Source organism: Dysidea avara, chromosome 4 (assembly GCF_963678975.1).
Source record: "Dysidea avara chromosome 4, odDysAvar1.4, whole genome shotgun sequence".
Lineage (NCBI taxonomy): Eukaryota > Metazoa > Porifera > Demospongiae > Dictyoceratida > Dysideidae > Dysidea > Dysidea avara.
The window spans coordinates 16,623,606-16,636,324 of NC_089275.1; the positions used below are offsets into that span (position 1 = coordinate 16,623,606).

The window sequence follows — 12,719 nt, forward strand, 5'->3', positions numbered from 1 at the left end:
AAACTTAAAATTTCCTTATACGTGTTAGCTAGTTTTATTAAATGCATGCAGCATTTGTGACCAGGCCTACAAAAATTGGATGTGCATCTGATCAAGACACACAGTAGTGTGTCGTGCGGCCCAAGAAGCCGGCGCGCACTCCGTGAGTATATTGACAGGAAGAAAGAAAACGCAATTTTCGCACCTCCGTAGCTCTGTGCTGTCTTGATGAAACAAGACGAATTTTGCTGTGTACATTCCCTCCAACTTCAGTACTCCACATTCCAAATTTGAGTGAAATCGCTTCAGGCATTCCTGAGATATGCGACTTCAAAAATTGGCTTAGTTTCTTCGTTTTTTTTTTCTTCTTATTTTTCTTCCTCTTTTTGCACACTTACAAAAACTGCTATAAAACGCGAACGCGTTATCCGATTGCCTTGAAATTTGGCACACAGAAGAGGGGTATAAAGGCGCATCTTGGTACCAACTTTGGCTGGAATACCATAAACAGGCAAAGAGTTATGAGCGATTATGCACGAAAAATAACACCAATATGTTGTCACGCCTACAGGGTAAACCGCGTATGGGAAGAAGTTGAAAATCGGTGGGTGAATAGGTTAACTATTGAACCTCAAACCTTTTGTGGTTTGAAAGAAATCGAGCTAAAAACCAGGAAGATACAACAACAAAACCAACAGTGTGTAACAATTACGCAACCGAGATTAGCTAATAAAAAACGAATACTTGCCACGCCTACCAGATAAACCGCTTGGGGTAATGCTTTGAAATTCCGCTGTGCCTAGAGTCACGGCACCGTGACTGGTGCTAAAGTCACGGCGCAGTCAACCAGAATTCACACAGTAGTTGTATGAAGGTAAGTTTTTGTTGAGTTTGAGGCGAGCTAGGGTTGGCAGAGTCTAGTATTCCCCGAGCATTCGACTTTAGGGCACGCTCCTAGTAGTATTCCCCGAGCATTCAACTTTAGGGGATGCGCCTGGTAGTATGCCCCGAGCATTCGACTTTAGGGGATGCGCCTTGTACTTTAGAGTTAGGGTTAGGGTAAGGGTTCAGGTTTAGTTTCTTCTTTATTGGTGTTATTTATATAGGCTTCTTCATGAATGACATATATAAGGTACAAACTAAGGGAGTAGGGTAGCTGGAACCGCAGTGATACACTGGTAGAGCGCTGGGCTAGAGTATGGGACGTCCTGGGTTCGATCCTCGCTTTATCCAAACTTTTTTTTTTCGTTTTCTTAGGTTTTTTGTCTAAGTTTTTTTTTATTCACATGATTGCTGTGACTCTAGGCACAGCATTGAAATTCACTGTACAGATGGAGTAATCATCTTAGAAAGGCTCTTCAATGGTGTAGAAGAATCAGACTTAAAGCCACGGAGTTATAACACGAAATCCAACTTGGTGTAGCAAGTGCGAGATCGAGATACTCCAATAGAGCAGTCATCCCAATAGAGCAGTCACCCTGAACAGAATTCAAGAGATCAGTTAGAAATAAGTAACCTGTATAGCGATCAGCTACAAACAAATCACCCTATAGAAAGTTCAGCTACAAACAATTCACCCTGTTCAGACATCAGTTAGAAGAAGTTTTCTTGTAGAGAGTTCAGTTACAAAAAAATCACCCTGTTGAAAGATCAGCTAGAAGATGTCACCTTGTAGATAGTTCAGTTACAAAGAAACCACCATGTAGAGAATTCAGCTACAAACTAGTGACCCTGTAGATACATCAGCTAGAAGAAGTTACCTTGTAGAGAGTTCAGCTACAAAGAAACCATTCTGTAAAGAGCTCAGCTGCAAACAAATCACCTATACAGAAATCAGCTACAAACAAATCACCCTGTAGAGAGATCAGCTAGAAGAAGTTACCTTGAAGATAGTTCAGCTACAAACAAATCATCCTGTAGAGAGATCAGCTAGAAGAAGTTACCTTGTAGATAGTTCAGCTACAAACAATTCACCCTGTACAGAGCTCAGTTAAAAGAAATTTCCTTGTAGAGAGTTCAGCTACAAACAAATCACCCTGTAGAGAGATCAGTTAGAAGAAGTTACCTTGTAGATCATTCAGCTACAAATAATTCACCCTGTAAAGAGATCAGCTAGAAGAAGTTACCTTGTAGAGAGTTCAGCTACAAAGAAACCATCATGTAGAGAATTCAGCCGCAAACAAATCACGTGTAGAGAGTTCAGCTACAAACAAATCTCCCTGTAGAGAGATCAGCTAGAAGAAGTTTCCTTGTAGAGAGTTCTGCTACAAACAAATCACCCTGTAGAAAGATCAGCTAGAAGAAATCACCTTGTAGAGAGTTCAGCTTCAAAGAAACAATCATATGAGAGTTCAGCTACAAACAAATTGTCCTGTAGAGAGATCAGCTAGAAGAAGTTGCCTTGTAGAGAGTTCAGCTACAAAGAAACCATGATGTAGAGAGTTCAGCTACAAACAAATCACCCTGTAGAAAGATCAGCTATAGAAGAAATCACCTTGTAGAGAGTTCAGCTACAAAGAAACCATCATGTAGAGAGTTCAGCTACAAACAAATCACCCTGTAGAAAGATCAGCTATAGAAGAAATCACCTTGTAGAGAGTTCAGCTACAAAGAAACCATCATGTAGAGAGTTCAGCTACAAACAAATCGTCCTGTAGAGAGATCAGCTAGAAGAAATTACCTTGTAGAGAGTTCAGCTACAAAGAAACCATAATGTAGAGAGTTCAGCTGCAAACAAATCACCTGTAGAGAGTTAAGCTACAAACAAATCTCCCTGTAGAGAGATCAGCTAGAAGAAGTCACCTTGCAGGGAGTTCAGTTACAAAGAAACCACCATGTAGAGAGTTCAGCTGCAAACAAATCACCTGTAGAGAGTTCAGCTAGAAACAAGTCACCCTGTAGAGAGATCAGCTAGAAACAAGTCACCTTGTAGAGAGTTCAGCTAGAAGAAGTCACACAAAGAAACTACCATGTAGAGAGTTCAGCTGCAAACAAATCACCCTGTAGAGAGTTAAGCTACAAACAAATCTCCCTGTAGAGAGATCAGCTAGAAGAAGTCACCTTGCAGGGAGTTCAGTTACAAAGAAACCACCATGTAGAGAGTTCAGCTGCAAACAATCACCTGTAGAGAGTTCAGCTAGAAATAAGTCACCCTGTAGAGAGATCAGCTAGAAACAAGTCACCTTGTAGAGAGTTCAGCTAGAAGAAGTCACATTGTAGAGAGTTCAGCTACAAAGAAACTACCATGTAGAGAGTTCAGCTGCAAACAAATCACCCTGTAGAGAACTCAGCTACAAACAAATCGCCCTGTAGAAAGATTAGCTAGAAGAAGTTACCTTATAGGGAGTTCAGCTACGAACAAATCACCCTGAAGAGAGTTCAGCTACAAACAAATCACCCTGTAGAGAGTTCAGTTGCAAAGAAACAACCATGTAGAGAGTTCAGCTGCAAAAAAATCAATCACTCTGTACAGAGTTCAGCTAGAAGAAGTCACCTTGTAGAGAGTTCAGCTGCAAATAAATCATCCTGTAGAGAATTCAGCTACAAACAAATCACCCTGTAGAAAGATCAGGTAGAAGAAGTTACCTTGTAGAGAGTTCAGCTACAAAGAAACCACCATGTAGAGAGTTCAGCTGCAAACAAATCACCCTGTAGAGAGATCAGCTAAAAACAAGTCACCCTGTAGAGAGTTTAGCTAGAAGAAGTCACATTGTAGAGAGTTCAGCTGCAAACAAATCACCCTGTAGAGAACTCAGCTGCAAACAAATCGCCCTGTACAAAGATCAGTTAGAAGAAGTTACCTTGTAGAGATTTCAGCTACAAACAAATCACCCTGTAGAGAGTTCAGCTACAAAGAAATCATCATGTAGAGAGTTCAGCTGTAAACAAATCATCCTGTAGAGAGTTCAGCTAGAAGAAGTCACCTTTTAGAGAGTTCAGCTACAAAGCAACCACCATGTAAAGAGTTCAGCTGCAAAAAAATCAATCACTCTGTAGAAAGATCAGCTAGAAGAAATTACCTTGTAGAGAGTTCAGCTACAAAGAAACCACCATGTAGAGAGTTCAGCTGCAAACAAATCACCTGTAGAGAGTTCAGCTAGAAACAAGTCACCCTGTAGAGAGTTCAGCTAGAAGAAGTCACATTGTAGAGAGTTCAGCTACAATGAAACTCCCATGTAGACAGTTCAGCTGCAAACAAATCACCCTGTAGAGAACTCAGCTACAAGCAAATATGCAGTGTAAAAAGATCAGCTAGAAGAAGTTACCTTGTAGAGAGTTCAGCTACAACGAAACCACCATGTAGAGAGTTCAGCTACAAACAAATCACCTGTAGAGAGTTCAGCTAGAAACAAGTCACCCTGTAGAGAGATCAGCTAGAAACAAGTCACCTTGTAGAGAGTTCAGCTAGAAGAAGTCACATTGTAGAGAGTTCAGCTACAAAGAAACTACCATGTAGAGAGTTCAGCTGCAAACAAATCACCCTGTAGAAAGTTCAGCTATGAACAGATCACCCTGTAGAGAGTTCAGCTAGAAGAAATTACCTTGTAGAGAGTTCAGCTACAAAGAAACCACCATTTAGAGAGTTCAGCTGCAAACAAATCACCCAGTAGAAAGTTCAGCTATGAACAGATCACCCTGTTGAGAGTTCAGTTAGAAACAAGGAATCCTGTAGAGAGATCACCTAGAAGTATTGCCTTGTAGAGAGTTCAGCTACAAACAAATCACCTGTAGAGAGTTCAGCTACAAACAAATCACTTTGTAGAAAGATCAGTTAGAAGAAGTTACCTTGGAGAGAGTTCAGCTACAAAGAAACCATTTTGTAAAGAGCTCAGCTGCAAACAAATCACCTGTACAGAATTCAGCTACGAACAAATCACCCTGTAGAGAGATCAGCTATAAGAAGTTACCTTGTAGATAGTTCAGCTACAAACAAATCTCCCTGTAGAGAGATCAGCTAGAAGAAATTACCTTGTAGAGAGTTCAGCTACAAAGAAACCACCATGTAGAGAGTTCAGCTGCAAAGAAATTACCCTGTAAAAAATTCTGCCAGAAACAAATTGCCCTGTAGAAAGATCAGTTAGAAGAAGTTACCTTGTAGAGAGTTCAGCTACAAAGAAACCATTCTGTAAAGAGCTCAGCTGCAAACAAATCACCTATACAGAATTCAGCTACAAACAAATCACCCTGCAGAGAGATCAGCTAGAAGAAGTTACCTTGTAGATAGCTCTGCTACAAACAAATCACCCTGTAGAGAGATCAGTTAGAAGAAGTTACCTTGTAGATAGTTCAGCTACAAACAGATCTCCCTGTAGAGAGATCAGCTGGAAGAAATTACCTTGTAGAGAGTTCAGCTACAAAGAAACCACCATGTAGAGAGTTCAGCTACAAAGAAATCACCCTGTAGAAAATTCTGCCAGAAACAAATTGCCCTGTAGAAACATCAGTTAGAAGAAGTTACCTTTTAGAGAGTTCAGCTACAAAGAAACCATTCTGTAAAGAGCTCAGCTGCAAACAAATCACCTGTACAGAATTCAGCTACAAACACATCACCCTGTAGAGAGATCAGCTAGAAGAAGTTACCTTGTAGATCGTTCAGCTACAAACAATTCACCCTGTAGAGAGAGCAATTAGAAGAAGTCACCTTGTAGAGTGTTCAGTTACAAAGAAACCACCATGGAGATTTCTGTAATCAATATATGTGACCGGATTTGCGAAAAGGGGTCTTCCACACACATCCAATTCCGTAAACGTTGGAGACCATAACTCAGTGTTCAAGTAACATATTAACCTGAAAATTTCACCATATATTCAGCTATAGTGGTGCTCACCACCGCCCAAATTTCACGGCAATAGCTCTTTCCAATCTGAAGTTATCAATTGTCATAGTTGGCAAATTGGATGTGTGTGGAAGACCCCTTTTCGCAAATCCGGTCACATATGTATTATATATATAATTTGTACATTTACTGATAAAATATTTAAAGTATATCTACTTCATCATTTCTTCTTCCTGTAGTAAAGAAAAAAAACATAGGTTAAAAAAGTCCTAAAGCTGGCCATAGGCCGGCTTTGGGGTATGCAAATACAAAAAGAAATGAAATCTAATCCAAAACAGCCAAGCTGTAAAAAAAGTGTGCGGCCCTCAGAAAGGGTATGGTGAAAAAAGATGTGAAATCCAAGGTGGCGGCCAAGAAATGGCTGTGATGGTAGGTTAATGGTAAAAATTTTAATAATGACAATTTAGGTAAATTTTGTGAAGGGGCACAAAAATTCACCTGAATTGTCGTTATTAAAATTTTTACCATTAACCTACCAACACAGCCATTTCTTGGCCGCCACCTTGGATTTCACATCTTTTTTCACCATAGCCTTTCTGAGGGCCGCACACTTTTTTTACAGCTTGGCTGTTTTGGATTAGATTCTTTGATTCATAACACTACATTATTGCTAATGATGCAAATTCAGCACTTGTTAAGGTTATGGGCTGGTGATATAATATAAAGCAAAACTTTTATTACATAATTAAGGTGCTGCTGTGTTGTGTATCAGTTGGACGTAAATTTATTGAAAATAATAGTGCTGACTTTATACGTACTGTATGTACAATAACAATGTACAGGTAGCAGCACAAGATAGTATAGAAACAACACGCATAGCAATTGGGACACCTGTAAATATACATGCATGGTTTTTCTTACTATGAGATATTTTCCAGAACCAAAACCCAGGACTCTCACTGCTGTTAACATTATTTGTGACCGAATTTTGGAAAATCACCCGTATTGTCACACAATGAAATAATTAGAATTTTAATGTTTAGGGTGATACTATTTAGTGCAGGGTCCAAAAACTTTCTTGTGATTCAAGGAATTGAGAACTGATTAAAATCATTAACAAGTGAATTTACACCAAGAAGCTGCAAACATGCCCATATGGGTAATTTTCCAAAATATGATCACATTTTTGTACAACTAAACTACTAGTTCTACTTCTTATCTAGGGCTTGACAGATCCATTTGTAAGAAACATTTTTTTTCTTTTTTTAAGATACTAAGACAATGATAATATAAATAAACACTTAAACAGTGGGCAGAGAGGCAAACTCTGCCCAGTCCTGGGATGATGGTATTGTTGCCATTACAGAAGCAGCATTGCCACGTTGAACATCAATGGCAACCTTCTGAATCAATTATTGTAGTGTTTATAAAATGAATTTAATAGGCAATGGAGTCACCACGAAGTCATGTTATAAGCCATACCATATTTCAACTTTTACAGTAGCTGTGTTATTTGATTCACAAATCATTTTCATCAGTTCCTCACAAAAATATCTAGACATACAGTAGTGTGCCGTATAGCCCAAGAAGCCGGCGTGCAACACCCGTGAGTATATTGACAGGTAGAACGTAAAATGCAATTTTCGCACCTCCGTAGCTCTGTGCTGCCTAGATGAAACAAGACAATTTTTACTGTGGACACGCCCTCCAACTTCAGTACTCCACATTCCAAATTTGAGCAAAATCGCTTCAGGCGTTCCCGAGATATTCAACTTCACAAATTGGCTTAGTTTCTTCGTTTTTTTTCTTCTTTTCGCACACTTACAAAACTGCTATAAAAGGCGAACGCCTTAGCCGATTGTCTTGAAATTTGGCACACAAAAGGGGGGTATAAAGGCACATCTCGGTACCAACTTTGGCTGGAATACAATAAACAGGCAAAGAGTTATGAGCAATTATTCACAAAAAATAACACCAATATGTTGTCTCGCCTACAGGGTAAACCGCGTATGGGAAGAAGCTGAAAATCGGTGGGTGAATCAGTTAACTATTGAACCTCAAATCTTTTGTGGCTTGAAAGAAATCAAGTTAAAAACCAGGAAGATACAATGAAAAAACCAACAGTTTGTAACAATTATGCAATCAAGATTAGCTAATAAAAAATGACTACTTGCCACGTACTCCTACCAGATAAGCTGCTTGGGGTAAATGCTTTGAAAATTGCTGTACAGATGGAGTAATCATCTTAGAAAGGCCCTTCAATGGTGTAGAAGAACCATACTTAAAGCCACGGAGTTATAACACGAAATCCAACTTGGTGTAGCAAGTACGAGATCGAGATACTTTAATAGAGCAGTCATCCTAATAGAGCAGTCAACCTGAAGACAATTCAAGAGATCAGTCAGAAACAAGTAACCTGTATAGAGATCAGCTACAAACAAATCACCCTGTAGAGAGTTCAGCTACAAACAATTCACTCTGTAGAGAGATCAGCTAGAAGAAGTTACCTTGTGGGGAGTTCAACTACAGAAAGAGATAGTTCAGCTAGAAGAAATCACCTTGTAGATTTCAGCTACAAAGAAACCACAATGTAGAGAGTTCAACTACAAACAAATTGCCCTGTAGAGAGATCAGCTAGAAGAAGTTACCTTGTAGACAGTTCAGCTACAAAGAAACAATCATGTAGAGAATTCAGCCGCAAACAAATCACCCTGTAGAGAGATCAGCTACAAACAAATCTCCCTGTAGAGAGATCAGCTACAAGAAGTTTCCTTGTAGAGAGTTCAGCTACAAACAAATCACCCTGTAGAAAGATCAGCTAGAAGAAATCACCTTGTAGAGAGTTCAGCTACAAAGAAACCATCATGTGAGAGTTCAGCTAAAAACAAATCGTCCTGTAGAGAGATCAGCTAAAAGAAGTTACCTTGTAGAGAGTTCAGCTACAAAGAAACCATCACATAGAGAGTTCAGCTGCAAACAAATCACCTGTAGAGAGTTCAGCTATAAACAAATCTCCCTGTAGAGAGATCAGCTAGAAGAAGTCACCTTGTAGAGAGTTCAGTTACAAAGAAACCACCATGTAGAAAGATCAGCTAGAAGAAGCCACCTTGTAGAGAGTTCAGTTACAAAGAAACCACCATGTAGAGAATTCAGCTACAAACTAGTGACACTGTAGATACATCAGTTAGAAAAAGTTACCTTGTAGAGAGTTCAGCTACAAAGAAACCATTCTGTAAAGAGCTAAGCTGCAAACAAATCACCTATACAGAATTCAGCTATAAACAAATCACCCTGTAGAGAGATCAGCTAGAAGAAGTTACCTTGTAGAGAGTTCAGCTACAAAGAAATCATCACGTAGAGAGTTCAGCTGCAAACAAATAACCTGTAGAGAGTTCAGCTACAAACAAATCTCCCTGTAAAGAGATCAACTAGAAGAAGTCACCTTGTAGAGAGTTCAGCTACAAACTAGTGACCTTGTAGAGACATCAGCTGGAAGAAGTTATCTTGTAGAGAGTTCAGCTACAAACAATTCACCCTGTTCAGAGATCAGTTAGAAGAAGTTTCCTTGTAGAGAGTTCAGCTACAAACAAATCACCTTGTAGAAAGATCAGCTAGAAGAAGTCACCTTGTAGATAGTTCAGTTACAAAGAAACCACCATGTAGAGAATTCAGCTACAAACTAGTGACCCTGTAGATACATCAGCTAGAAGAAGTTACCTTGTCGAGAGTTCAGCTATAAAGAAACCATTCTGTAAAGAGCTCAGCTGCAAACAAATCACCTATACAGAATTCAGCTACAAACAAATCACCCTGTAGAGAGATCAGCTAGAAGAAGTTACCTTGTAGATAGTTCAGCTACAAACAAATCACCCTGTAGAGAGATCAGCTAGAAGAAGTTACCTTGTAGATAGTTCAGCAACAAACAATTCACCCTGTACAGAGCTCAGTTAGAAGAGGTTTCCTGGTAGAGAGTTCAGCTACAAAGAAACCACCATGTAGAGAGTTCAGCTGCAAACAAATCACCCTGTAGAAAATTCAGCTACAAACAAATCGCCCTATAGAAAGATCAGTTAGAAGAAGTTACCTTGTAGAGAGTTCAGCCACAAAACATCACCCAGTAGAGAGATCAGCTAGAAGAAGTTACCTTGTAGATCATTCAGCTACAAACAATTTACCCTGTAGAGAGATCAGCTAGAAGAAGTCACCTTGTAGAGTATTCAGTTACAAAGAAACCACCATGGAGAGTTCTGTAATAAATATATGTATTACATATATAAAATGTACATTTACTGATAAAATCAGAAATATTTAAAGTATTCAACATCTGTTTCATCTTTTCTTCTTCCTGTGGTAAAGAAAAAAAGATAGGTTAAAAAAACCTCAAAGCCGGCTATAGGCTGGCTTTGGGGTATACAAATACAAAAAGAAGTGAAATCTAATCCAAAACAGCCAAGCTGTAAAAAAAAGAGTGTGGCCCTCAAAAAGGCTATGGTGAAAAAATATGTGAAATCCAAGGTGGTGGCCAAGAAATGGCTGTGATGGTAGGTTAATGGTAAAAATTTTAATAACGACAATTCAGGTGAATTTTGGTGCCATTTGTTTTTTTTCACCATAGCCTTTTTGAGGGCCGCACTCTTTTTTTACAGCTTGGCTGTTTTGGATTAGATGTTCTTTACACGTTAAAATTAAATTGTTCGTAATCTTCATTAGTCTGATTATTGGTTAGAAGTTTTTACTACTGTAATTGACATGAGAATAACTTATGTTCCATGAAAAAAATTAAATTCCATGTCAATTAATAAGAAGTTAAGAATGCATAAACATGACTGGGTTTGGGAAAACCGGTCTTACTGCCCATGACAGGAGATTTGGTTTTTCACCAAGAACACAAAGATACAAGAATAAACTATCAAATTTCACAGTCAAATCAGCTAGATGTAAGAAGTCTGATTTTGCTGGCTGCTTTTTCCAAGCACAGTGGTGATCCGTATTTGCGGTTTGAGGCCTTAATGGAGATCTGGTCAGCCCCGAGGTGGCTGTATGTGGCTGTACAGCTCCATGGTGTTGAATAGATACCTGTGCTGTAAATTTCCTTCCACTTTAGCAAATTTTAAGACCTGAATGGCCCATAACTTGGCCTAATTTATCTCTACACTTTCCTTTTCAAATTTTCAAACAGCCTCTTTCCCTCCTTCTGGGCCACCACCCCTTTTGGAGCTCACCTGATACAGGTAACCTCGGTTTAATAACTATCTAAAATGGTGGGAAACTTAGCTGCTGTCTACATGTACAATGGATGCTCTGGAAGGTAAGGAATTGGCGTAAAATGTGTGAAAATTTGGCACACATAGCTTCAATGATTGGCGAGCTACAACACACTAAATACTTAAAATCGACATTTCTTGATACTTTTAAATAGGCAATAAGACCAGTTTTCCCAGACTGGGTCACAAATATTAAAAAAGTAAAACTCTAAATTACACAAAATGATTGTACACATGAGATTACAGTATCTTATAATCTTAAACTTATAATTGATTTTGTAATGCAAGCTACAAAATGTAGATATTCTATTCCAATACTGAGAATGATGGAATGATGTGACGTGTAGTTGTGCCCACATGGTTCTGTCACACTTCAATCCTTTCAAATGAGTTACAAATAAAAATATATTTTAAATGCACACAATACACTAATTACATTATAGTACACTTACTGATAAAGAGTCATAGGCATGGGTGAATATACCGATGAATAAACTGAGAACAGCATAGATAAAAATGAATACAAACAAAGCAAGATAAAGTTTGGAAAATATTTCAGTAATTGCTGACAAATAGGTTGAATCACCCTCAGTAAAAGTCACGTATAAGTCATCTCCATTGAGAGTGCAAAACAGAGCTTCAACAGATTGCCACAATGTTTGAAACTGGAAAAGTAAAAATGAACAATCACTAAACACATAGCTACTTTGCCAGGTTGTGCATTTATAATTTGACAAAAATCTTAGCATTTTTAAGCAGGAATCAGGATACATACACAACGATTGGAAAATGAAGTGGACATATTTGATTTGGGCATTTCACAAAATTATTCCACCTTGTAACTTTGCCTGTCATAATATTCTTGTAGAAAACTCACCAGACTTTATGCTTTAAAGGTGCATAGTGACCAATGCATTTATCTGACTTAGCCTAGTATTCAAAATCAATTATTTTGCTTCTAATCTTATCATAGTGGTATGCACAATAAGGGCATTCGCCCAACTATGTGTAGATGAAGATCATAAACTCAATAAAATTAATGTTGGCATCTATAATATGTGCATACATCACTAAAAGTCTTTATAAAGTTTGTATGTGAGAATACGTAGTATGTACATACATATACATACATGTATACATGTTTAGTAAAAGGATGTTAGTGTGATGTTAATATAGCAGGTAGATTTGCAAAAAGAGTAATGGGCTACTGCCATACAATTTGAATAAATCTGTAAGTTAGGATATTGCTTACCTTTGGATGATAAGGGCTGAGTACCAACCATCCACACAAAGTAAAGGCTGTAAAAAGGATGAACATGCAGACTGCAAATCTGATCACACTAGGAATAGCCAGGCCCAAGGTGATAAACAGCACCTGCAATCGACATCATTTTGTTGTAATTTCAGAATTTGCTCCACACCTACACTTACATACCTATACCACACATGTAAAGTGTTGGAAACATACTATATGTGTGGTTAGCTAACACAAACAAGGTAGTACCCTTACAAATACGTACTGCATGTTACGATAAATCATGGCAGTTTAATCAGCAAAATAAATTATACTAAAGGTTTTGATTTTTCATCATTCAATGTACATAGAGAAATTATGCATGTATGACATATACATACACATGCCCATGCTTACATGCAGACATTACATATACGTACGTATAGGGCTGCTGGCCCATTGGCA

At 38.4% G+C, this 12,719-nt stretch overlaps 1 protein-coding gene across 1 annotated transcript in view; it reads right to left on the reverse strand.

The window, feature by feature from the left end:
- LOC136253361 (mucolipin-3-like) overlaps positions 1-12,719 on the reverse strand; it is an 88,195-nt gene that overhangs the window by 37,055 nt on the left and 38,421 nt on the right. The window contains exons 8-9 of the mRNA XM_066046015.1: positions 12,273-12,395; positions 11,473-11,685 (exon numbers count right to left, since the gene is read on the reverse strand). Of these exons, the coding sequence (XP_065902087.1) occupies positions 11,473-11,685; positions 12,273-12,395 (336 nt within the window). The remainder of the gene's footprint in view (positions 1-11,472; positions 11,686-12,272; positions 12,396-12,719) is intronic.